The sequence below is a fragment of the Nyctereutes procyonoides genome, unplaced genomic scaffold, assembly GCF_905146905.1.
Source record: "Nyctereutes procyonoides isolate TBG_1078 unplaced genomic scaffold, NYPRO_anot_genome, whole genome shotgun sequence".
NCBI lineage: Eukaryota > Metazoa > Chordata > Mammalia > Carnivora > Canidae > Nyctereutes > Nyctereutes procyonoides.
Genome location: NW_026575145.1, coordinates 18,053,913 through 18,081,113, shown reverse-complemented (window position 1 = coordinate 18,081,113; position 27,201 = coordinate 18,053,913). Strand labels below are relative to the sequence as shown.

The window sequence follows — 27,201 nt, the reverse complement described above, 5'->3', positions numbered from 1 at the left end:
AGGCTCTGTCACCATCAAGGTTGATAGCTGGGACCCTTCTACTTTCCCACATGACAATACAGCTTAAGTGAGGAAATAAGTAGAAATGGGAGGGGGGATACATACATACATACATACATACATACATACATACATACAGTGGAAGGACAGATGCAGTTAGTCCAATGTTCAAAGTTTCTTTATGGTATTCCTAACAGATGTAAAATCACTAGCTAGCTATTGGTAATCGTCTGTTATTCAGAGTTTATTCTCTCTTTCTCTTCCTCGGGATTTCAAGGTAGGGAGTGGGGTGCCGAGAGAGAGAGAGAGAGAGAGAGAGAGAGAGAGAGAGAGAGAGAGAGCCACAACCCCATATGAACTTGAGTATTCTTGTGTTCATCAACCGAATTCTTTTTATTAGAATTGAACTTTGACATCACCTCTTCTCCCTTCCTCTTCTTAAATACTAAATCTGCCAGACAATTTAATTGATGGTTTATCAGAGTGCGTAAATGTTTACATTCGATGATGATTTTGCAGAGGAGGGGGAAAGTGCCTTTCATTTATGCTTCTCCTCCACCTCCCTCTTCTCTAGGGCTACATCCTCCGTAAAATGTGCTATGTTTCGTACCCATGTGGGATGAAACAGCCTTTGATCAGTGTGCTCCGCACCAAATTCCAATCCCTGGGAAATGCTGGGCCTTAGCCCTGCCCCTGGCCACGGGATCCTTTTAAAGCCCCCGAATCACAATCTCCCCACTCACTTCAGTCCTCAGCCGAACCTTCCCAGTTCTAAAGCCCGAGACGCTGGGGCGGTGGGACCCACGTACCCAGGGCTTCTAGTGCCTTCCGTCTGCATTCGGGGTGGGAAAGGCCTGGCTTCGGCGTGCGGTTCTTTCAGCATTAAGGCCCGCACAAATCAAAAGCGTTTGAGAAACGGAAAGAAAAAAGAAAAGAGGGAGTGAAAACAGGAAGGCTTAAAAAAAAAAAAAAGAGGAATAGCCGCCCACCCTTATTTTCCTCCCAATGTCAACAAGCAAAACGAAACATTTCCAGGGTGATCGCTCGCGGCTACTCGCTTCCAATTCGGATTAGAAGCTGAGGGGACGCTGGAGCGGCGGAGAGAAAGCGACAGCGAGTCACCCGGCGTGTGAGCGACGGCCCGGAGCAGGAGAGCAGGGGAAGGCAGAGAGAGACACACAGACAGAGCATGTGTTACCTGGTTTATTTCGAGACTGTTTGGTACTGTTTTCTGAGCACCCCTCCTTGCGGAAGGCTACCCTAGGCGCCCGCCACTGAGCCGCCCCCGCCCGCCGCCGCCGCCGCCGCCGCCGCCGCCGCCGCCGCCGCGCCCGCAGCCCCAGGGCCCGGCTTCCCCGCGGGCCCGAGCCCCGAGCTCGCCGCCGCCCGGCCGCAGGAACCGAGTAAGTAGCCCCCGTCTGGCCCGCGCGCGCCCGCGCACTCCCCCGGCCTCAGCCCTCCGTTTGCAAACCGCGGCCGGACCCTCCGCCCCCAAGGCGCGGGACCCCCACCCCCACCCCGCCCGCCTCCCCACGCCAGGGGTGGGCCTTCCCTCCCGGCCATCCAAAGCCTCGCTGGGCTGTTACCTACGAGGGGCACAATTTTCCTACGGGCTCAGAAATGCCGCCCCGGGCCTGGAGGGCCGACTCGGGCCCGTAGCGCCTCGCCTCTTCCTCCTCCATTTCCTGCCCTCTCCGTGCATCCCGTCCCCGCGCTCCCACACTCTGCGCTCCACCGCCGCGGCCGCCCCCGCTTTTAAAAATGAAATGGAATACAAACTTTAATCAATAACGACAAATATCGACGCTCAAACGAAAACGGCCCAATACGGTGCGAAGGCAGCCGGAAGTGTGAGCTATCTGCCCTAAGGGGGATCTCGGCGGAGCTGACCCGCGGGGCGGAGGGGGTGGCGGGGGCGCCGCGAGGGCCGCGGCGCAGCGTGCTCCGGGCGGCGTATCCCTGCGCGGCTCCGCGCGGCCGCGAGGCCCAGGCCCGCGGCGAGGGGGAGGCGAGCGCCGAGGGGGCGGGAGCCGGCGGGCGGGGCGGGGGTGGGTGGGCCCGGGCCCGCCGATTGGTCGACGGCGGGAGAGACGCTCCCGCACGCCGCCGGCTCTGATTGGCCGAGCGGTAGGAAAGGTTAAACCAAAAATTTTTTTACAGCCCTAGTGTGCGCCTGTAGCTCGGAAAATTAATTGTGGCTATAGCCGCCTCGATCGCTGTCTCCCCAGCCTCGCCGCGGCCGCTCCGGGACGCGCCCGCCCGCCGCCCGGCTCTCCCCCCCTTTGGGCTGCTGCTGCTGCTGCTGCTGTGACTGCTGCTGCGAGAGGAGGAGGAGGAGGAAGCAGCAGAAGGGGGGGGGAGCGGGGGGTGGGGGGGAGACCAAGAAGTAGAGTTGGGAGCGAGGGAGCTTCACCCCCGGGGCGGTGGTTGTTTCTTTTTTCTCTTTCTTTCTTTTTTTCTTTTCCTTCTTCTTCTTCTTTTTTTTTTTTTTTCTTTTTCTTCTAATTCCTGAGGGGTGGTTGCTGCTTTTGCTACATGACTTGCCAGCGCCGGAGCCTGCGGTCCAACTGCGCTGCTGCCGGAGCGCTCAGTGCCGCCGCCGCCGCCCGCGCCGCCCGCGCCCCGCTCGGCACCCACCGGTCGCCGCCGCCCGCCGCGCCGCTGTCCCGCTCCCGCGCCGCCGCCGCAGCCGCCGCCGCCGCCGCCGCTTCCCCCCCGACGACTGGGTGATGCTGGACATGGGAGATAGGAAAGAGGTGAAAATGATCCCCAAGTCCTCGTTCAGCATCAACAGCCTGGTGCCAGAGGCGGTCCAGAACGACAACCACCACGCGAGCCACGGCCACCACAACAGCCACCACCCCCAGCACCACCACCACCACCACCACCACCACCACCACCCGCCGCCGCCCGCCCCGCAGCCGCCGCCGCCGCCGCCGCCGCCGCCGCCGCAGCAGCAGCCGCCGCCGCCGCCGCCGCCGCCGCCGCAGGCACCGCAGCCCCCCCAGGCGCGGGGCGCCCCGGCGGCCGACGACGACAAGGGCCCCCAGCAGCTGCTGCTCCCGCCGCCGCCGCCGCCGCCGCCGCCGCCGCCGCCGCCGGCCGCCGCCCTGGACGCGGCCAAGGCGGACGCGCTGGGCGGCAAGGGCGAGCCGGGCGGCGGGCCCGGGGAGCTGGCGCCCGTCGGGCAGGACGAGAAGGAGAAGGGCGCCGGCGCCGGGGGGGAGGAGAAGAAGGGGGCGGGCGAGGGCGGCAAGGACGGGGAGGGGGGCAAGGAGGGCGAGAAGAAGAACGGCAAGTACGAGAAGCCGCCCTTCAGCTACAACGCGCTCATCATGATGGCCATCCGGCAGAGCCCGGAGAAGCGGCTCACGCTCAACGGCATCTACGAGTTCATCATGAAGAACTTCCCCTACTACCGCGAGAACAAGCAGGGCTGGCAGAACTCCATCCGCCACAACCTGTCGCTCAACAAGTGCTTCGTGAAGGTGCCCCGCCACTACGACGACCCGGGCAAGGGCAACTACTGGATGCTGGACCCGTCGAGCGACGACGTGTTCATCGGCGGCACCACGGGCAAGCTGCGGCGCCGCTCCACCACGTCGCGGGCCAAGCTGGCCTTCAAGCGCGGGGCGCGCCTCACCTCCACCGGCCTCACCTTCATGGACCGCGCCGGCTCCCTCTACTGGCCCATGTCGCCCTTCCTGTCCCTGCACCACCCCCGCGCCAGCAGCACTTTGAGCTACAACGGCACCACGTCGGCCTACCCCAGCCACCCCATGCCCTACAGCTCCGTGTTGACTCAGAACTCGCTGGGCAACAACCACTCCTTCTCCACGGCCAACGGCCTGAGCGTGGACCGGCTGGTCAACGGGGAGATCCCGTACGCCACGCACCACCTCACGGCCGCCGCGCTCGCCGCCTCGGTGCCCTGCGGCCTGTCGGTGCCCTGCTCCGGGACCTACTCGCTCAACCCTTGCTCGGTCAACCTGCTAGCGGGCCAGACCAGTTACTTTTTCCCCCACGTCCCGCACCCGTCAATGACTTCGCAGAGCAGCACGTCCATGAGCGCCCGGGCCGCGTCCTCCTCCACGTCTCCGCAGGCCCCGTCGACCCTGCCCTGCGAGTCTTTAAGACCCTCTTTGCCAAGCTTCACGACGGGACTGTCCGGGGGACTGTCTGATTATTTCACACATCAAAACCAGGGGTCTTCTTCCAACCCTTTAATACATTAACATCCCTGGGACCAGACTGTAAGTGAACGTTTTACACACATTTGCATTGTAAATGATAATTAAAAAAATAAGTCCAGGTATTTTTTATTAAGCCCCCGCCCACCCCCCCACCCCCACCCCCCATTTCTGTACGTTCGTTCAGTCTTTAGGATTGTTTATTATTCTAACAAGGTGTGGAGTGTCAGCGAGGTGCAATGTGGGGAGAATACATTGTAGAATATAAGGTTTGGAAGTCAAAATTATAGTAGAAATGTGTATCTAAATAGTGACTGCTTTGCCATTTCATTCGAACCTGACAAGTCTATCTCTAAGAGCCGCCAGATTTCCATGTGTGCAGTATTATAAGTTATCATGGATCTTTATGGTGGACGCAGACCTTGAGAACAGCCTAAATTATGGGGAGAGTTTTAAAATGTTCAACTGTAATTTGTATTTAAGAAGCATTCGTAGTAAAGGTGCCCAAGAAATTATTTTGGCCATTTATTGTTTTGTCCTTTTCTTTAAAAAACTGTTTTTTTTTCCTTTTGTTTACTTTTAGACCAAAGATTGGGTTCTAAAATGCACTTGGTATGCTAAGTATTAAAAAAAAAAAAAAAACCACAAAAAAAAAAAAAAAAGGAAAGTTGTTTCAGTTGGCAGCACTGCCCATTCAAATGAATCAGAAGGGGACAAAATTAATGATTGCCTTCAGTTTGTGTTGTGTATATTTTGATGTATGTGGTCACTAACAGGTCACTTTTATTTTTTCTAAATGTAGTGAAATGTTAATACCTATTGTACTTATAGGTAAACCTTGCAAATATGTAACCTGTGTTGCGCAAATGCCGCATAAATTTGAGTGATTGTTAATGTTGTCTTAAAATTTCTTGATTGTGATACTGTGGTCATATGCCCGTGTTTGTCACTTACAAAAATGTTTACTATGAACACACAGAAATAAAAAATAGGCTAAATTCATATATATCTTGATACTTTTGTCTCTTTTATTAAATAGAGCTAATTTTTAAAAGACCATTAAAGTCCTAGGGAATTCAAAGGCTTTTTCGGCCAACTAAAATTTAACTGCTCCTTTCATTTGAATTGAGACTTCAAAAAAATAAAATAAAATACTTTTTCTTTTCCCCATTGTGGAATCAAATTTTACAAGGAGCAGGCTATTTAATAAGCACTAGCTTTAAAGAAATTACAGGCTTTTCAGCTGGTATCTTCAAGTCTCTGTAGATATACAGCAAAAAAAAAATTATGATTTTATGTGCATAGCTATTTTACCTTGTGTTTATTTTCAAATCAGTTGATAGAATGCTTACTTTTTATATATTTTGTTTCAGGTATCTTGTTTATAGCATTTGGCAAATTATAAATAAATATATGTATATGGTTAGATAGAAGTGAATATAATGCACACATATGTAATATATATATACATATATATACATATATATGTGTGTGTATATATATGTGTGTGTATATATATATATATATATATATAAACACACAGAGCCCTTCAGTTCAGGTACAATTTGCGCTATGAATGCTGCAAATATTTTTGTTTAAATATTTGTATTTATACTTTCTAAGTCAGCATTTATTTTTGTGGCTGTTTACCCACAATGAAAGAGTTCTAATAAAGATGTGCTGAAGTTGCAATATAGATTTACTGAAGTGATCACCTGTTGTAATGACTTGCAGATCAATGTTTATATTTTATTTTTAATTATAACAACTTAAAATTCTAGATGTTCAGAAGTAAAATGCCTCTCTCTCCTTTTCTTTCATTTTTACGACATAGAGGTATTTATTTGATTCCCTTTTAAATGTCTGTATAATTTAATCTAGAGGTTTGTTCCTTTTGCTTAGTCATAATTTTGCTTTAACTTACAGTATACATATGCATGCATATTATATGCATATATATCAATCTGAAACAAAATGAAAACATTTTTTGAATTGTTTCAGCATCTCAATTGCTGTGACTGCAGAAAATAATTAGAAAACCTAAGTAAAAGGTTTAGTAACTAATTGGATCCTGTGGAGAGTCTATGGAGGACAAGTTGTTCATTTGTTACAATTGTATAGTCTGAAATGTGTTCTGCAGTAATGCAATAAGCTGGCTACTTCTTACAATGGGCCCAATGAAAAATAATCTGTCCCCAAGATGTTATCGGCAAACACTTAGAGAGTTGCTCAGGAAAAAGGGGGGAAAAAAAAAAAGCCTAGGAGAGAAGCAAGCGGACTCAAATAGGTTGAAATAGAAATGCAGAATAGTTCTGATATTGGGACATAGGGATGGATGGGTTGTGGAAGGGAGAGACAGAAGAAGACAGAAGAAAGGAAAAGATATTTGGGGACGGGGAGGGGGGGGCGGGGGGAGCATCTCCCACTACCAAAAAGAAAGAAAGAGAAAGAGAACGCTATCTGAGAAAGGTAGATAAAGTTCAGGAAAATTAAAAGAGCTGGAACCAAATATACACAAATGGGAAATTGACTAAAATAGACCAAGACAGCTAGTTTAATTATCTCCTTTAAGCAGACCGGACACGATTTTGTTTTCTTAGTAAAAGAGCAGTTTCGCCAGAGGTCCAGCTTTCTTGAAATGTAACAGTTCTTCAGAATGAAGCATGAAAGAAAATTCCACAAACAAGTTGTTTTAGAAGCCAAATTTATTACTATTAAAAATAGTAATAAGAGTCCAAGTGAGTGAGGTTAGGCAAGGGAAATCCCCCTTATATAAATGTGAACCAAAACAGCTCAAAGAAAAGCATGTGTTTAGGCTGAAGAAGGTGATGATGTATTGTTTGCTTTTACCATGGACTTTGTGGAATGAGAATGTATTGCCACAGAAGAAATAGTCCTTTGCCTATCAAAAAGTTAAAAAGAAGGTTGAACTCTTGTATTGTGGTAAAGGGGACATAGACTCAGAAGAACGAGTTCCTCCATGAGGTGTTTTTTTTTTTTTTCTGGCCATATTAAATAAGTATACTTTTTTGTGATAAATGTTTATTTGCATGATTGAGAAATCAAATTTCAATGGCAAACTTCTGAGGTCAAGCATAAAATTGACTTCTTTGAACTCATAGGACCTAAGGACTGGAAGGGAAGTTCTATTTGGATACATCTCCCAAGTTAACATAGATAATGGATGTAACTAGAAGTAAGAATAGCTTGTTGAATAGGCATACAAGATAGGGGGGGAGGATGTATGAGAGAGAAATTTGCGAAGGCCTCCTGAAGCCCAATATGAACGTTTCATTTATCTCAATCTGTCCTATCATCTCTCAAGTTATCTTTTTCAAAAACGTACAGTGTTCTAGCATGGTGTTTAATTGTTGCTGTTGTTTTTTTTTTTTTTTTTGCAACAAATTGGTTGTAATGTTGTGTTGATATTTGTTGTCACCAACCTTTGCCAGTTAAAAATTAGCTTATGCCAGAAAAGCACTTCAAAACTTTTTGAAGCTTTTCTTCTTTCATACTTATAATTATTTTTAATGAGATGAAGGGTTGCTCTTTTTGAGATTTGGAACTGAAAACGATCATAACTTAAAACTTGAAATCCCAAACTGCAGTTTATCTCCAGGTTTAAAGTATTTTACTTGAACGTGTCTGATACAAAGTTAATACAGACTAATATATAAAACATTGAGAAAATGGTTCAAACAAAAGCAGTGAGAGAACTCTTCCAAATATGTTTCTCCAACTTGTTACAAAATTGGAAATCAAGTGAACGTGAAGTCTAGAACTAAGAAGATTTAATACAATTAGCTTTGTGGCAATGAAAGATTTCACGTGGCTTATATGACTTGCATAAAATCAAGTTGTAGAGAGAGAGAAAAAAAATGAGTCTTGCAGTGTCTTGATATAATTGTATATATTTAAGTTGATGGATAGTTCACCCAAATAGGTGGATAAATTGAATATCTTTAGAGCTTTAAATATATAAATGTGGGTTGTTGTTTTTTTTTTAAAGTGTGTTTCCTACAACATTGTTGGGGAATTTGCTTGTGTTGAAATACTTTTTGCTTTTGAGAAATCAATTTTATAAATATCTGAAGTGGCTAGTTGTGTTTGGAACCAAATGCCTGCTGGAGAAATAGGCTAACAAAGGGTGAAGGTGAAGATCATTAGAGGTTTTAGAGCTGGCTGAGATGGGTTGCTGGGGTTGTATAACTGTGCCTAGAGGGCGGGGTTCCTGTACATTCCTACTTCACCAGATAACCTGCCCCCAACACCGCTTCTGCCAGACAGATGGAACTCTCCAACGTGAAAATCTGCGCAGCCATTCCAACGAGCGGGGTAGGTGAAACTTGAATTAAAATTCTCCCCTCTCCCCCCTCCCCACTTGAAGCCAATTGAGGCCAGATTCTGGAGATGTGGAAAGAATAGGGGTCATCTAGATTTTCCTTTCGCGCGAACACACGTCTGCATTCTTCCTAAGAACTACCTACCTGTAAGAGTTCAAAGGCGCTTTCATTCTCGATTTTCTTTCGCGTGTTTTACTTTTGCGTGTTCCCATCCCAGTTATCCCCCTTTCCCTCCTCTCCCCACCCCCGCCTCCCCTCCCCCCAGCCACCAGCAGTTAAAATAATCCACCTCTTATTTTTTGGCCCCCAAACCGACCTTTTCCCCACTCTAGTGGTCAGTGCGCCCCGCACCTCGTCCCGAGGATGTAGGCCAAAGAGGCTCCGAGGGAATATGATGTAGTGTTGTGCTTGAGTCTCTTTTCTCCCTTCCGATTTCTATTTGTTTTCTTTTCTTTTTTTTTTTTTTTTCTTTTTTCTTTTTTTTCCCCCCCTTCACTCAAGACTCTGCCTGGTGTTGGCCGAAGGATGCCGAAGAAAAAGACTGATGATGGACTGGGACGCTCTTACCCCAAAACTGGTAAGTGCAAGTGCTTTTCGGAGGGAGGAGGGCTACGTCAGATTGCTTTTTGACTAAGGCTTCAACCGCGACTTTGAGGCCCGGGGCTAAAGTGCTCCTCTTTTTTTTTTTTTTTTTTTTTTTTTAAATTTCCTTAGCGGGCGCGCTATGCACAGAAGTAGCTGAGAGAGAATGCATGGTTTTTCCACGTCGGCGGAAAGTCACCGTGGATCCCTAAGTAAAGAGGAGGACGAAGACGTGGCAAAGAGGGATGAAGAGAAAACGAGTCCAATTTAAGAGGAGGAGAGGGGTAGGGGGAGGCTGAAATAGGTCCCAAAGTGCAGAGTGATTCAATTCGTGGAAATAAGATTTCTTAGTCTTGCCGCAGCTTCCAGGATACCGTAACGGACCTTTCTTACCGTTCAAAGTCAGGCATTTGTTCTCCCTATTTGAGACAAAGCTCCCTGATCCAAAGTTCTTTTTTTTTTTTTTCTTTGCTGCTTCTCCCCCCTCCCCGCACCTTTTCTTCTTCTTCTTCTTTTTTTCCTTTTCTTTTCTTTCTTTCTTTTTCTTTTTTTTTTTTTTTTTTTTTGGTAGAACGCCCCTCCTCCCCCTATTTTCACACTAACTTTGCCAACCTCTCCCAGAGCCGGCCCTCCGCCCCCAGCTCCGTGGCCTGGGTCAGGCGAGGGTCCCCGCGGGATCTAGCGGAACTGCTCCAGGTACAGTGCGGCGGGACTGCGGAGGGAGGCTTCTCCTCCTGTTCGGAGGACTGGGGAAAAGCGCACCGTTCTGGGCTTGACTTTGTCCCTGATGGGAATATCCCAGTTCCCGGCTTTGGGAATCTCAGGCAAATAATTGATTCTTAATGCACACTTAGGAGACGGCCGTGTGAGCTCAGGAGCCTGGCTGTCCCGGGAGTGCCCGCAGCGCACCAGACACAGGTTAGCTGCACCCGGAGCGCATTCGGGGCCCTCGCCCCGATTCCCTCGTAGCCTTCGCGCGCCTCGGGGACTCCTGGGTGAAGTCGGAGAAGCGCACGGCGGCGGGGCTAGAAGCGGTCGCGGCAGGGCCCCGGCGGCGTGGCGTCCCGGGGCTCGGGAATCTCGCAGGAGAGGGATCGAGGCTGCCGAGTCGGGGCGGCGCCGGCGGCCGGGAGCCGGGTAGGGAGGAGCGCGCTTCGGGAAGCGGCGGCCGCGGCTCGGGCGGACGGGCAGCCCCGCGCTGAGCCGGAGCAACAAGGTGAGGGCGCTCTTGCCCAGGACAAGCCGAGCTTTGAGTTGGGTCGTTCACACTGGCTGAGGCCAGGAAAACTGACTCCACAGCCTTGGCTGGCGCGCTTCCCCACCTTTTTTCTTTTTCATTCTTGTCCCCCGCCCATACACACACACACACACACACACATCCCTCCTCCCCCCACCCCCCCAGGTTGTTTCTTTGTGTTTACCTGGTGCGGTTTCAGATCTCAGCACTCATCTGCTAGTTGGTAAAACTGTTTTCTCTGTCATAGACATCTTTTCTCTTTTCCACTCCTTTCTGTTCTATTTCGCTTTCTACCCCATGTTTCCTTCTGTCCAAGCCTGTGGTCCAAGGTGAAGGGTTCCTAAAGGAAAAAGTGCTGGCCTGGGGACAGTCGTCACCTAAACTCTAGGGTGGCCCTGGACTTGGAGAGAGGGCGGCTGGGGTTTGGGTGGGCAGAGGGCATCCCGAGTGAGCCCGGGAAGATTCTCTGGTGGTGATCTTCAGGCTTGGGAAGAGGACGGGAGGAAGGGGACCGCGTCCAACTGCCCTCCCCCCCCCCCACCACCACCACCAATTTTGATTCTCTAACTCCATCCCCAACTGGCCGTCTATTAACACTTGAGGTAGGCAGAAATCTCCAAAGTGTTGTCATCAGAAAAGGCTTTTAAAATCATATCAAATAACTCAAAATTATGTCTGTGGGGGTGAGAGGTGGTCTGTTGCTTAACCCGTGTGATCCTCTTCCCCCGTCTTTGGCCTTGCGGAGAAGCTACACGGGAGGAAAGCACATTGCACGTCCGAGATTCGGGGGCTCGTGTCCGAATGAAACAGTGTTCCGTTGCCAGACAAGTTTGGTTATTATTCATTTTCGCCTCAGGTTGAATGTTCCTACAGGGCTGGCACTCCCTGAATTGGGCTGTCTTCTTCAGTTCTATCCCACCCCACCCCACCCCCCTTTCTGCTCTCCGTTTGTGTCTCATCCTTTGAATCAGAACACGTTTAAGGTGCAAACACTCCGAGTCTGTAGAGCAGACGTTGTTGGTGCCCTTGATTGGGCAGAAAAACCAAAAACTGTAGAGGAGTTAGGGAGAGTTGTTTCTCGGTTCTTTCATTTTCTCAATGCTCTGAAATTTAATGACCTGATCATTGTTGTTTGAAGTTAAATTATCTGTTAAATTAGCCCTAAACAATAACTGATGATATTTTCCATTTGGGTCTGGTTGCCCCTGGATGGGAAGGAGAGGAGTCAGAGAATGCTTGGTCACATAGTAATATGATCAAAACCCATATTTAGGTGCCACTGTGTAAGAGAAGTCACTTTCACAGAAGCTGATTTTCGTAACTAAGAAATTCTTTTAAAGGCCCGAGCTCCAGAAAGACCACAGAAATTCAAGAATGAATGTAAATAAGCATCTTTGTTGATTAAGGAAAAAATATGAACACTGTATTTTCATTACTCCTCAGAATGTAAATATTCAAAATCATCATACTCTGGTTCTTGGTAATCTAAATTAATTCTGCCCTCCAAGGATAAATAGTCTCAAAAAGGAAATTTAATGTTAAGCAAAATCTGAACCATTCTAGATGCGGATTTCTAGAAATCCGAGGCATATTTATTTCTTTCAGTCAGACACTGTTTTGCAATCATTGTATGAAACAGTTTTGGAATAACGCAGATGCTTCCCCCCCCCCCACTCCGTTTCTTGTTTCAGATTGCTTGTATATGCAGGCATAGGTGTGAGAGCTTCAGGGTATATGGAGAAAATTACATTTTTCTTGTTTGTTTTATCAAAAGGACCAAAGAATCTTTAAACCCAAAGTATCATAGTAGTTGGGGGAAAAATATTTTAAAATAGTAAGCACTGTTGTGTGTTTTTCCTAGTAAAATGTGCTGAATAATTGGAGGCTTATGATAAAGGTTGAGAAAATCAGGACAAAAAAAGGGAAGTAATTTTATTATTTGATACTTTTATAATTTTTATAATTAGTAATGTTTTCAAGTTTGATAAGGCTTTCTTAGAAATAGTGGACTACTTCTCCCACCTCTTCAGAAAGACTCTGGATGGAATAAAGTAGCATCAGGTAGAACTAGCAGCAGGGCTTGTTTGTTTGTTTGTTTGTTTGTTTGTTTTCCCGGTAGTAGTAGGAGTAGAGTTGAAAATTTTACTTTTAATTATACACTGCAAGCTCTGATTGCAGGTTGGAAGACTAAAATCGATCATCCCTACATCGATAGTGTTGTCTATTACAGCATTGATTTGTGTTTATTTATGCAGAGACTTTCAGCTATTTACTTACATATTTCAGCATCTGCCTCTTGATTATTATTGCAGGTTGGGTTTTAATGAAAGAACTTATACAGGAAACACATTTGACAGATCACTTTTAAGTAAACTTGATAGTGAATTCCGGCAACCCAAAGAGTTTACAAAATTACTTCTTCATACTTGCTTTTTTAGCAATTAGAAATCTTTTTCTTATTAAAACCTCATGCTACTTGAAAACTTCCATTCTTCTCTTCACATATTGTATTGATGTTCAATAAAATAGAAAAACAGATGATTTTATTATATCAGATATGATAGAGTGAAACCCACGAGTGAGCCATGTCTTTTTCCGTTGGCATGACTAGGTTTTTCTCATAACAATAAGCTGGCCGCTGGGTGTACTAAGGATGTAGATGAAAAATGAAGAGGCGGCCGGATCTGAATATAGAAATGGTATTGTTTTAAAACAGTTATTAACTTTAAGTTGTTGACGGGGGTACTCATGCTGAACAGGATATTCCAGAATTCTTCAGTATATATCAAATGCATATATACACTCATCTGTTTAGTTATTTAGCGTATATGTACGATCCCACCTTAGAAAGATGGGCATTTATCTTGAACTCATAGCTCACATGTCAGTGTTATATATCAGGGCTCATTTGAACAAATACAACAGCTAAGGACCACGGGGTGCGTCTTTCATAGGTACTGGCAATTGTGAGAAATTGAGATTCATTTGTGTTTGTGCTTATTATCATCACAAAATGTTGAAAGAGGACTTGAAAATTCAAAAAAAAAGTGGTCTAATTTATCAAGGGCTATTTACGCCTCATTTTATAGGATTTTTCTTGCAGTTTGGAAGATGAGTCTTTCTTTCCTAGTAATTTGGAAGACATCTACCAAATATGGTTAACAGTCATATTCTTCCATCTCTCGCACCCCCTACTCCCGCCACCCCCTCCAGTATTTGAGAGAGATGTAGAAAGGAAAAGCAACCGAATTCTTTCTTGAGAATCAGAGGGCCTTGGGAGATGGAAAGAGAATTAATCTCTTCACCCGGACGAGTTTTCCTGAAAACTACTTATCCTCAGCGTCCGCGAAGTGAGAGGTGGAGCCTCAGAGTCCGGCAGCTGCAGGCGGAAGGTGGGCGAGCCCAGGGACCTCAAGCTTTGCAGAAGGTTGAAAGGAGGAGTGGAGGGAGAGATCTGAGTTTGTTTATTTGGTTTATTTTATTTTTCTGTCCTGTGCCAAGCCCTTGAAATTAACACAGCGACATAGCCTTTTACGACCAAGCACTCTTGGCATTCTTTCGTGATTGAAATTCCAGAGCATCGGAAGAGCAGGACTTATAGCTTAGGCGTGCTCACCCACCCCTCCCTCCGTCTTTTTACGCACGCACCAGCTCATCCTCACGTGCACGGGGTAGTGGACAGTGTTGACTTGAATTGCTCTCGCTTGCTCCAAGCCTTTCCTGTGAATGAACCCGAAAACACTCGACAGGTCGTGAATAATCATTTTAATGAGTGTGCAAAGCGTGCGACGGAGTGCACCGAGCTGTCGGGTTAAACAAACAACTTGTACCCTGACCAAATCCGATTGTTAAAGTGCAAAGTGATGTCAGTACCATTTCCAATGCCCTTCGGAAAACCACAGATCTGACACGCGGGAGTCCAATTTTCCCCATTAAAGAAAAATAACAATATTTTCCAACCGTGTATGTGATCTTCTTTAATATTAATCTGAGCCAAAGGAAACCTCATTTGAGAGTCAGAGAAGTAGTCATGTCAAAAGGGAAAACGAGGAAGAAATCAGAACAAATATAAAAAGTCTCAGGGAGGATTTCTTTTTGATAGCTCACAATATTGTAAAAAAAATCTTATATTAAAATTTTATAGCTCACTACAAGCAAATAATCAAGTTCACTTAACTAACCAACTGGGATTGGTAGTTTGCTTCTGTATTGACAATCTCTGTACCTGTAAAAACTTTTCCTATTGAAAATTTAACTAAAATGTTTGCTGTTAAATATTAGCCTGTGAGAGAATGAAGGGACAAGTAGTTTCCACATTTTATGCTCTTAAGAAAAACAATTTGAAGGAAAGTAATGGGAAAGGAACCCTGATGGGCCACCATCTAAAACAATAACAAAAAGCACAAGTGAGCTCTTGACAGATCACACACTCTTCTCTTTCTTTGCACAACTGCACTAGGAAAATATTTTTGTTTCTTTCCATCCAGTTAAACGATCTACTTGGAATCAGCCACATGTTCTCCTTTCCTTGTTCATTATTTTATCTTCTTTCACAATTCCAAACACCAAATACTACATGAAGAGTAAGAAAATTAAACCACAAAAGATGTAAAAGAAATCCCTTTTACATATTCTCTCTAAAAATTTGGTGAAGAGAAATGTGTAAAATCCTTCCCCTGCCAGCACCTCATACACACTCATGAGTAAAACAAAATGGCCAAGATGCTTGGAAATCAGTGTGTTACTCCCCAATAACTAGCTTCTTCAACTCAGTAACAATATGGGAAGATTAAGGTTTATATTTTCATTGGATTAAGTATTACAGGTTATGTATTTTTCTTTATTAAAGTCTGAAAATATATCACGTTCTATAGTCTGAAAGGTTATTTGTCCTCTAATAATTGTAATCAGCGTGTAGAAATGAAATGTTAGGGATATGGCACACTTGAATATGGGAGTTAGCAGCGTTTGCTCACTTAACTCCTACTAGCCATATTGTCATAGACATATCTTTCTTTCTGACCATCTATTTCACATATGAATATGTTAACATACGACCAATTGCAATTAAATGAAATAATCCACCTAAAACATGACTGAGGTGTTTGATGGAGTAAGCAATTTCTATGGAAGTCATTGTAGTTTTGTCTATTTTGGCTGCTAGTTTTTATACATCTGTGTTAATTTAGCACCGACTGGATAAAATGGAAGGTATTGAAATTCAGATTCCATCATCAAAACTTGGAAAAGACAACCAGTAGTTTAGGACTGTGTTTTTGTTGATTTTGACTGTTATCTAGTGAATGTCTCTATCAGAATATCAATTCCGAAAATCCTTTATTTTCTAGGAAATTTGACAAAAAATGACTATCAAAAACTAGGGGCTTGCATTTTTTATTGTTTTAAATATTTCTGGGCACACAACGGACTGTGCAGTTATTACCTAAACAGATTTCTTCTCTGTGGGCTGACTGAGTTGAGGAATTTTAGGAGTCACTGAAAGAGCCACATCCATGTCTGTTTTAAATGCACAAACAGCAAAGCTAGAGGGTGCGTCTGTTTTTGTGTGTATATATGTAGTTAAAGAACTACACTATCAAAACATTAATTATATTTGAAAGAGAGCAGAGAGCTTGTTGTGGAGAGAATTGCATTATTGAATTTATATTCCACAGAATCTGTCTGTGGAGAGGGCTGAAATTGTATACCTGTCTTATATGATGCACCCTCTCCAGTGAGGTGCATAACAAGAGCAAAGAGAGGCAAACTTGGAGGGGAGTGAGCTTAGATATTTGGATGGTCCTAAGCAAGGGAATCCACGTGCAAATGCAAATCACATGAAGAATAAACATGGGGTCTTTGTTCTCTGTCAACAAAAGCAAATATAGTATTTTTCCTCTATCAAGCAAATCACAGAATGATCTTAGCTGAATTTGGAGGAGGGGGAGAGGTTGAGTGACTAAGAATGTTTCAATTATCATATTTTTGATCCCCAAGTCCTGTTTATTTCACAGCTGCCAAGTTTTATATCCAAAATTTAGACTCTCTTCCTCCCAAATCCTACATTGGTATGAATCATCCCTGATCATTTTTAGTTTTTTGGCTTAATTACCAGTTTTCAGCTTTAAATTACCAATAAACTAATTAATCTGACTAATCTTTCTAAACTTCTGTTGAATAGTATAATAGCTGCAATAACAACAGAAATAAAATAACAAAAACTGCAGCAATAATGACAGAAATAAAATGTTAATAATAATGCAAGCAATAATAGCAGAAACAATTTTAAAATAATTTCTCTGGTCGACAGGATGAAGATGGAATCCATTTCAGTCTGAAATGTGTTTCATGGCTGCAACGGGCATTCCTCTGATTTCTTGTTTCCCTGGTTAGATGGATGATCCATTCCAGCCCAACTCAAGTGTTCTTATAAAGACTCCTTTGGTCTAATATGGTAGGTCTCTTTAATAGCACTAGGCGCTTTTGTACCCATTCCTCTTCATTGCTATAGGCATGTCCCCTTCGGACACCATTCCCAAGTAAATCAGTCTGGGGTGCAGACTGGAAACAGAGGCAGACATGTGAAGGGATTCTTGGGTAGAAAGACCTGGTGCCTTCTGGCTGGAACTCTGCTGATAAATGGGCAAGTTGTCATATTTAGGAATCACGTTCACAAAGCTGAGGAGTTTCAGAAGGACAAAGTAACTGAGGTTCCTGTGAGTCTAAAGAGAACACTGGCCCTGAGGAACTCAGCCCAAAGGGCAAGACACAAAAATCAAGAATTAGGTCCCCCTGATGAACTCTTTTGATTCCTTTCGGGATGAAGGGACAGAAAGGGGCCAATAAAATGAGGGGAGTAGAAGTGAAAGGAAGAAACCAGGTTGAAGATGTTCATAGCTAGTGGTGATCCAGCTAGTAACACTAAGCCTGTCTCCTTAGGAGGAGGTAGAGGTGCTTTTGTCATTTGTAAACCTACCAAGGTTTACTGTTCTACGTGCAAGAACAGCCACCAGTTCCTGAGTCTGGGCTGTAAAGAATCTGCCAGTGAGTTTGTACCTACAGGAATCTAACTCCTCTCAGCTGAATGTTCTCCCCATCTCCTAAGCACCCATCCCCCTCCCGCCCCAAGAAAAAGGAAATGAAAGAAAATAAAAATCGGGTGGGGAGGGAATGAGACTCAATGTTTGTCAGGCAGATGTTGGGATTAAAGCAGGTTGTTTGATAATTGCCTTCATTTGTGGAGGGGAAAGAAAGCTGGTTAGGAGATGAAGGGCAGTGTTATAGGAAAGAAGAGCAGGACTGAGATAGAAATTCCTTAGCAGCCCAGCAGCTGAGGCCAAATGGAAACAGACCTCAGTTATGGAAGAATGGACTGGGAGCAGGGAAGGGTGACTATTAGATCTTTATGCTTTGTTCTGTTTTCCTTGCAAATCAACGTAGCCCTGAACATTTATGAGAAAATAAGATCTGTATGCCTTGCCAAAAAACAAATCACAAAACAAAGACATAACTATGAATAGCCAGTTTCGTCCTCTAGAAAACTTTTTTCTTTAGATACTGTCTTCAACTTCACAAATGTGCACAGTCCATAACTAAAGAGTAGTTGAAGGAAGCAAGGGAAGGGAAAGAAAAGAAGGTCCCGCCTGCCTGCTGGTGGTGGTACCAGGCATCTATCTCTGCACCTTTCACAGCAGGGAGACTGAGCAATCCTTTTTAGTTTCTGTCTAGTCTCTTCATCTTCAAAAGTATGAAAATATTCCAGTTAATGAGAATATTATTTCAGGAAAGATCGGCAAAGACTGAGGAGCTTTCACTCACAGGGATAAATTCACTGGGGTGATGCTCAGTCTCCAACGGGAGGAAGGCGACTGGCTGAAACGGCATCTTGCTCTGCTCCTCAGTGGTACCCCAGGCTTTCTCTGTGCGTTAATAATAACTAATAACTACTAAGTTCACTTCAACGCTTCTGGAAGTATATAGCTCTGCAACTCGAAATCAAATTGGAGCATTCCATATAAAACCCAGTTCTAATTAAAAGAATATTTTAAGGAAAATAATTTCAGTTATTGTGATTTTACTTGAATTTTTCCTTTGATCCAGAGACAACTGCCATTTGTTTCGATTAAAAAAATTACAAGAAATCACTATTTCCAGTAAACGTCCCCTCAATCCTGTTACATATATTCTCAAAGTATGGCTTTTAAGAATTTATTTTCAAACACTGTAGTTTTAATTGTATATAACCAAGAACCTCTGAGTCATTGGAGACATGCCTAACTAAAAGACACTAAATTAATACTTTTATAATGGGAATTTTTAATACAAAGTAAAGATACAACGAAAGCAGTTATTTCACAAACTAGTAAAAGTCATGTAGACAGTTGTATGCACTGTTTTTGCACTTATTTATCAAAATTAATAGGCTTCTATATTCATATCTTGAAAAGTCTTTAACCAACATAACCCAGATATTTAATTGGTCACGTATTTATACATACATACACATTATATATAGGATGTTGCATGTAGTTCAAATACGTATGTCCATTTTTTATAGAAACTAAGAACTAAACAGATATTAGCATTTATAACTTTCTAACCACCAGTAATTGGAGTTCATGATCCATAAACAATGAAGGAAAGCCAGAACCACTACATTCTGCTTAGACTGTATTAAGAAGCAAATATACGTTTCTTTCTGTCTTGGGGTGTTGCAAGAATAAGGAATTTAGGGATGAATGGAATTATGATCTATATGTGCTTTCAATAAACCAAGATGTAGTCATCTCATTCTTTAAACACTAACATCCTACTATGAAATAAAAAACATATACGCACCAAGTTTCAAAGATAGCAAAGGTAAGGCCAAGTCAAGTGACGATGTTTTGAAAGGAATGGTTTCAAATGATGCTAACTTTTTTTTTTTCAACAAAGAACTTTACAAGGCAGATGCAGCCAAATCTGTTGCACAAGTGGCAAAGCAAATATTTTAGAAATGGGCTGGGGGGGGGGATTTAATGGACTAACACACTTGGAGTATTTGTAAAAGGTAATATTTCTTTGAAGAGGGTCATGATTGTCCATCATGCTCCCTTAAAAATGGGCAATTGGTAGAGGGGAAGGTGTGGGGTCAGACGAGTTCACGCATCCTAACTATTGCTACTAGTGAAAGGCTATGACCTGTGTAGGACAGGAAAGACTTTGGTACCTTCTCCTGTGCCATGAGAGGAGCTGCAAAAGCCATTGGTCCTATCATGTTTAGTCTCTTTCAGGTGCACGTTTCAAAAACATATCCTTTCCACTAGCTTTCGTTTGCAGTCATGGCTCACAGACAGCAGCCAGTTTGTATTAAAGTGTGGTCCAACGCATCAATCCACAGTTTTGAAAACAGTGGACAGGAAAAATAAAGGTACAGTCTTATCAATGAAATTCTCATTGACAGTTGCAGAATTGGGAAGAGGGAAGCTTGAAAAGCAGGGTGGTGGGAGGAGAGTAATATTCTTTAGGTGAGTTTTGGGAAGACGCTAAGTAAAATGCTGTTCAGAAATTGGGATTAATCGAGCAGTTTAAATACAAATCTGCCGGAAATCATGCTCTGTGCGAATGAAAATGAAGGAATTTATGCATATTCTAATTTTCCCTCTTTGGCTGCTATTTTGGAGGAAGAGACTTCTTTTGCTGATGGTGGGACTTTTTTGTTCCGCACAGGAAATGTGTAAATGAACACAAATGTTATTTTTTTTTCTCCTTTCCATTTCTCTTCTCTTCTCTCCTCTCCTCCCTCCCTCCTCCCCCTTTCATCAATTATAACTCGTTATAGGGTCCTGGGTTCTGTGGCCACTGATCCCAGCGGGCGGGCAGTGCAGGGGAAGGGGAGTCAGGGTTCCTCTAGACCTTTGGAAGATGCCCTAGGGCTTCCATTTCATTTTGGGGCATTCGAAAACCGTACAGAGTGAGAAGTCCTACGTTTAACGTGGTGAAAATCCATCTCGAAAGCTATTTGCTCACACGACTGAATTTCCAGAGAAACTGGGCTAAGCAGAGCTTTAAAAGTGATCTCATTAACCAAGTCGTGCGGCTCCATCGGCCTTCGGCACCGACTGTGACTGCCGGTCGGGAGAGTCTCCCCGTCACGCCTTGGGGAACAAACAGTTGCGGTGAATGTTCTTTATATCAAGACCAGCGAGACACTCTCCGTCGGCCTGCGGGGGCGCGGGGTGGAACGCCGTGGTCGTTCTGCGTTTCGTGACACACAGACGGGGGACTCCTGAGACGGTTCCGCGAGGTGCGGCGGGGGAGGGGGCGGGGGAGGGGCGCTTCTGCCCCCGGGGAGAGAAAGAGGGAGCGGGAGACGGGGGGAGGGGGAGGGGGAGGGGGAGGGGGAGGGGCGGCGGGGGGGAGGCGCTGCGCCCCCTTTCCCCTGGCTCCCACACGGGCAGGCCGCGCCGAGAGTTCCGAAGCAGCCCGGGGTCGGGCAAGACGCCGTGAGACCCCGGGTGTCTGTCTGCCCTTCCGCCCTCGGCATAGACGTCCCGGAGACACCGCGGTTCTTACCAAGTTCACGCGAAGAGCGCCCCGCGGCGCACTCCGCGCCCCCCCCCCCGCCCCCGCCCGGGCTCCCGCAGCCGCGGCCTCAGCGCCGCCCCAGCCCGGGGCGTCCGCGGAGGCCGCAGCAGCCCCGCCGCCCCGGCCGCGGCCTCCGCGAGGGAGGGCGGCGAGAACGCAGCCCCGCCCCGGCCGGCCCGCCCGCCCGGCCCGGCCCGCACGCGAGCCCCTGGCCCCCACGCAGACTCAGCGCCCCAGCGGAGCCGCGGCGCCCCGGAGCGCCTGCTGGCCGACGGCCCGCCGCCCACTCGGGTCCTCGAGGCCCTCCCAGGAGGGGGGCGCCGCTCGGCCGCGCGGGCCGGGCCGGCGTCCCCGCCACCCGCACGCCGCCCGCGTGACTCGAGCCGAGCGCCGTGGGGGCGGGGTGCAGCGGCGCCGCGGGAGGAGCTGGGCGAGGAGCGCGGCCCCTTCCCCGCGCGGCGCGCGTCCGGGTTACAGCCACACTCAGGAGCCTCTTGGGAAGAGCTCAAAAGTCCCCATTTTGCAGGAAGCCCGTAGGATGTGGTGGGACCCTGCGGTGAGAGAAAGCCCCAGAGGCCTCGAAAGCCCTGGGTTCCAGGGCCCAACCCTGCCTCAGGCAAGGTCTCCCGCGCTCCGGGGCCTGCACTTCCGGTCCCCGCGGGTTCCCTGACCCGCGGCTACCGGGCACTTCCGCCGCCCAGACACGTGGCCCCGGGGCCTGGAGGAGGCCGCTTGGAAGGCCTGGCTCTAGCAGTTGGGGCCTTGGCCTGTTCCCGTCATTTCTCCTTTATTACGGATTTCCTGTCATGTCGTCGTCGCTAGCCCCTGTGGGAGGTGACGCGGAGGAGGGCCAGAGGTTGAGAGAAAGGCCCATTGAAGATAACCGTTTGTTTTTTTCCCCCCTCTTTGCAGATCACCTGCCCCTTTCTGAATTCCCTGGACAAATTCACATCAGCAGCTAAGGCTCAGGCATCTTTGTTCCCCCCCAGGGCCTTCACCAGTTTCTGTACCTAGGAGGCATGGCATGCAACAAATGTCAAAGAATTACTGAATGAATGAATCTGCTGCCTCTTTGGGCATATGGTGGTAAGGGGTAGTGAGCACCTGAGCACCTTAGAAATCGGCTGATCTCTGACTTGTGTTTTGTGGACACAAGTTAAGAGTTTGATAGATAAATGGTTTTTTTTTAAAGTTTTTTTTTTTAAATTTTTTTATTTATTTATGATAGTCACAGAGAGAGAGAGAGAGAGAGAGGCAGAGACACAGGCAGAGGGAGAAGCAGGCTCCATGCACCGGGAGCCCGACGTGGGATTCGATCCCGGGTCTCCAGGATCGCGCCCTGGGCCAAAGGCAGGCGCCAAACCGCTGCGCCACCCAGGGATCCCGATAAATGGTTTTTATAGGGATTTTGATACTCTTTCTTTCTTTCTTTGACTTCCCAAAACTAGTGAAAGGAAGTGTCTTAGAGTTGTTGAAAATGTTCTCTCGGACTTATTCATATATACGAAGTAAAATGCCGTGATTTTTACACTTTGGGGGTTTATCAGCCCTTCTGTGGCTTTTCCTTTCCGTTTTGCTTTTCCTTTTAATGTTTTGCTTTTTGTGATGAGAGGTCCAGGCCTTAGGAAGTTAGTCTCTTATACCCAATTTGAGGCAGTAACTAATTTCTCTTTTGCTTCCCTGCTATGTCATAATTTAACCTTTGAAGACCTTGAATTCACTTCTGTGTTGTGTCTTCTGCGTCACTCAGCTGTTCTTGTTCTTTACAAAAGCATTTGTTTCTAAGTGCCAAAAGGACTTAGAAACAGGAGAGAACTGTTATAGTTGTGAAGTTGTGAGACTGAATTCAGTCCCTCAGCATATATTACATGCGTGTTCTGCTAAGCACCAGTTGTGTAACCGATAGACTAGCCCCAAAAGTATTCAACGCCCCACCTTCATTGACTATAAAATAGTGAAAATATATAACCAGTAAGTTGACAGTCATGAAAGTAATTTGAAAGGTTATAATTACTAATCAAATTTAAGGCGTATTTATTAGCGTCTTTATTAAGAGGCATCAGAGGCCTGCAAATAAGGCCTGTTCTTATCCTCTGGGAACTTACAATCTACTTGAGCATAAACAACGTAAACATAAATTGATAGAAATAGCTATTAAGCAATATTCAGAGTCTGACATATTGAAAACATTCAGTAAACAAAATTGCTTCATGTACTAACTTGCAGTACGTCATTCTTCTCACAGAAATATGACACTGATGATAAATAAAGGAAGGATTAATTAGGAAAACATTCATGGAGGAAATGAATTGTCCTTTATGTGTCACATAGGAAGATTAGCGTACACAAGCTGTTTGTTTTTGAGGCAGTAAAGGTGGTATAAATGGAGAATGAGAAAGATATTTGGTAAGATGGGGTTTGGTGGTAATTTGTAGGAGACCTTAAACAACATGTGTTTGTATTTGATAGTAGAAGTGATAGAGACCTACTGTGGCCCTATGGCCAGAGGATGGCTTTATTAAAATTAAGATTTATGTTTAGAATGACTCTGGCCAGCAACCCAGTAAAGTAAGAATTGAGGGAGAAAGGGTACGGGAATAGATTTTGGGGTAGTTCTGGATTGGAATATTACTACAAAGACAGGGCTAAGACAAGACTTTTTCTCCTCAATTTTTATACAGTGGGAATTACATTGAAATGATAAAATCAACAGTGATCCTTGAAAGGAGCAAGAGCCACAGTACTCCTAAAGTCAGTACTACTCCTTTATTCTTCATTGTTGGTGGTTCTATAGGAGATGTTAGGTGTTGACTAATGGAAACTAATATCACAATATCTTCATCGCCAGTTAAGCTCACGATATCTTTCTCACAGCATATTTACGCATTATTCATCTGTAGTGGTTCTCAACTGTCTCAACTGGGTGTGATTTTGACACCCTACCACCCTCCCTGCCCCCACCACAGGCACATTTGGCAAGGTCCGGAGACATTTTTAGTTTTAACAACTAGCGGGCCACTACTGGCATCTAGGGAGTAGAAGCCAGGGATAGATATCGCTAAACATGGGAGACCCTACCCCCATCCCAGCAACAAATTCCCTGGTCCAAAATGAAGCATGAGCTCTAACTCTGGAGAGCTAATACAGTGAGTCGCAGAACGTAACTTCTATTATATAACAACCTCAGTTGACAAAATGTTTTGTTTAGTGAGTCCACTGCACTCTGAAGACAGCAGTGCCTCTGTCTAGCCCCGAGGCCTTAGAAACAGGAAAATCAAAAGGGTACCTGCTTGGATTTTCTACTTCTTATAAAACAGAGTTAGAAATTTTCCTTAAGGATTTGCCATCTAAATGTTATTTATTAAATTGATAAAATGTGCCTTTGGAGTTGCTTAGCAACTTATGGAAAGCTTGCTTTTTAGAAGTTCATTTGTTTGTTTAAAACTAGGGTAGGTTGCATATTATTAGCTACATTACATAAATCAACAAAGAAATGTACACTGAAAATGGAATAAGATGTTTCAACACATTTTCTGCTCTCCGTGTCTGGCAATTAAAACACTCTAATTGTCTGGTAGAATTGCATGAAGTATTTGACAAACATTATTTATGTATGAAACTTCAACATAATATTGAGTACGTAAGAGAACCAAAGGGGAAAAATTAAGCAGGTTTGTCATAAAGTATGTGTTTATCTTAACCTTTCTTCTTCAAAAATCTTATCTACTAAGTACTTTTATCAGACACTAATTATACTCTTTCAGAAAAGAATTTCTCCAACACCCTTCAGTGCCTGCACCCTTTAATCATATCTCATTACATCTACCTAATCCATATCTTTTTCACATTGCCAGGGCTCATTAACAGTTTTAAAAGCCAATCTTGGACATTATTATTCCTTGTAATCGAGATGAAAATAATGCCAATAATATTTTATTTCTAAAATGTAATGGATCATTTAAAATTTGTTCTGAAGCCACTTCTTTAAATATTAATGAGAAATTAACTTTCAAACATGCATTAAGCTAGCAGGAATGGTGAGATGTGTCTGAAAACCCTGAAGCACCTTTTCGAAGGAGAAGTTATTTTTATAAGCTGTTTTAACAGTGGATCATCAGTCACTTTGAAGGGAAGTGATCCTTGATTAACAGTTGGCTGATATTGTGCTTCCACAGATGTGTAGCAGCAATATAGGTGCTACCTATGAAACAGGACAGGTAATTCACAAGATCTGAGCATCTTCTTTTTCTGAGTGAAAATGTAAAAGTTTGAGTGGGCCTTAATTTTTGTGTATTGCCCTATTTGTTGAAGATAAGGCAAACCAAACACCCCACTCAGATAATGAGCTATACTTGGACATCGTATTTCCCATACACTTAAAGATTGTTAAGTATGGCTGGTCCTTTATTCTTTTTGATAGCCCCTATTTAGAAAAGGAAACCTGGATCAAATTTGCAGTTACGTGACTAAAGTAGAGCCTCTTGATAATGACTTTTTTAGGACTTGAAAGTCAGATCCTGGCTCTTGGGCTATAGCTATATAGGATTAACAAAGTATTCTCAAAAATAGAAGCTTCTTCCACCATTATAGTTGAGTTTGAGATTCTTTCTTGAAAATTATCATTAAGAGTCTTAGGAAAAGCTTAATAGTGCATTTATTTATTGTGTATACACTATTAAGGTATAATTTTTGGAAAAAGAAACACAAATCCCCCGAAGTCATTGTTCCAAAAAAAAAAAAAAAAAAGGAACAAAAGCCAGCTTTTTTTGTACAAGTACCTCAAGGTGTTATTCCATAGTAATGGAGATGTAATAAAGCTTTCATTCAGCTTTGAATTCTTTTTTCATTAATTAGTTCTGCCAGACAGTAATTAGCTCTTATTTTGGGTGTTTTATTAGGTTTTTTTTTTTAAGTTTTTTTTTCTTTGGAATATATATCTTTTTCTTTTAGAGTTTTATGTTTCTTTTGATTTCTCCCACTAATATGGTTTAGCTTGTTGTTGACTACAGGAAACTGTTAAAAAGAACCAAGTGAAACCATATGATAGTTGAATTTGATGTGCTGTGTCTTATCTTTCACAGTTGCTAAAGATAGAGTAAAATACAGAATTTTAGGATCAGTCACATTAAAAAAATTACTCTTGACATTTCATTTTTTCTTTTAGATTCTTTAAAATTTTTTGTTCATAATTTTTGGGAAGGGTATCTTTGCATATGCTCAGTTATACACAACAAGTTTTTCGTGTGTTTTCTTTTTTCCTTTACTAAAATAGTTTGAGTATTCAGATATTACCAAACTTGTACAGTGGTGACACCATAGGCAATGCTTACTTTAATGGAATTTCCCTCATTTTATTATCAATTAAATAGTTTTATTAATAAAAATAAAATTTCGTAAATGTAACAACATGCTATAACACTACAAGAATTTTAAAAATTACAAATTTTTATAACTTTTGCTTTTGTAACTTAATTTTTATCTTTGTTTATCTTATTATTACGAAGTTTTGCCTTTTTGCCTTTTCTGTACTGATCACTTATGTTCTTGTTCTTTTCATGTTATTTTCAGAGGTTTCTCACTGGCCAGCACTATGAAGGTTGATGGCATGATCATTCACTCCACATCAAAGGATATCTACTCATCAGTGTGCTGTTGTCAGTCAGAGGTTTCCAAATACGTGTTCTCCAACTCAAAGAAAAGTAGCTGGATCCAGGCAGAAAGGTGTCTGGGAACTCCTTTACTGTGCAGGGTGTGTCTCCAGAGAAAGCTGCTTCAGCATTCTTCTCGGTCTTTGTTTTCGGAATACTTTTCCCTACAGTATTCTTCAGACTCTAAAATACTAGAATAGTTCCCAAGTTCATCCAGATCTTTCCCATGTTTGAATTCTTGGTCCTTTTCCCATCCCCTGGCTTACATGTAGATGAAAAAGAAACAACAATAAAGGAATAAACATTGTTTGTTTCTGTCTGACTGAATCATTCCAGTCTTAAAGCACCCTGGTGGTTTAATTAACCTTGTCATTGCATTTACTATCTCCCACATACTTGTTTGTGAGAAAGTGCTCCTCTCGGCATTTGCCTAGTTGGAAAAAGAAACACCAGGACTGTGGCACTAGACTTTGCTCTTGAAGTGCATGGCATGGTGGCAGCATAAAGCTTGAACAAGCTTTAGTTTTTCACTGATGGGGTGCAACTGGCATAGCACCATCTTTCCCTGACACTGTATGGCAGCTTTGATGAATTTTGGGCCATGCTTCCTTCCAGAGCAACAGTTCTAGCTTGGC

General features: G+C 44.4%; 1 protein-coding gene and 1 long non-coding RNA gene across 3 annotated transcripts; both read left to right on the top strand.

The window, feature by feature from the left end:
- Nucleotides 1-2,729: 2,729 nt before the first annotated feature.
- On the top strand, nucleotides 2,730-5,811 carry FOXG1 (forkhead box G1). The gene has a single exon (XM_055309277.1). It carries the CDS (start codon nucleotides 2,730-2,732, stop codon nucleotides 4,233-4,235), a length of 1,506 nt encoding a protein of 501 aa, XP_055165252.1. The 3' UTR covers nucleotides 4,236-5,811.
- A 2,668-nt stretch (nucleotides 5,812-8,479) lies between these two features.
- On the top strand, nucleotides 8,480-26,832 carry LOC129499517 (uncharacterized). Of its 2 annotated transcripts, XR_008662396.1 has the most exons (4): nucleotides 8,495-8,525; nucleotides 9,035-9,110; nucleotides 16,663-16,806; nucleotides 26,487-26,832. It is a non-coding gene; the product is annotated as an uncharacterized LOC129499517 (long non-coding RNA). The 2 variants fall into 2 exon arrangements; XR_008662397.1 differs by lacking the exons at nucleotides 16,663-16,806; nucleotides 26,487-26,832 and adding an exon at nucleotides 9,248-9,350 and having other exon boundaries at nucleotides 8,480-8,525.
- Nucleotides 26,833-27,201: the final 369 nt, after the last annotated feature.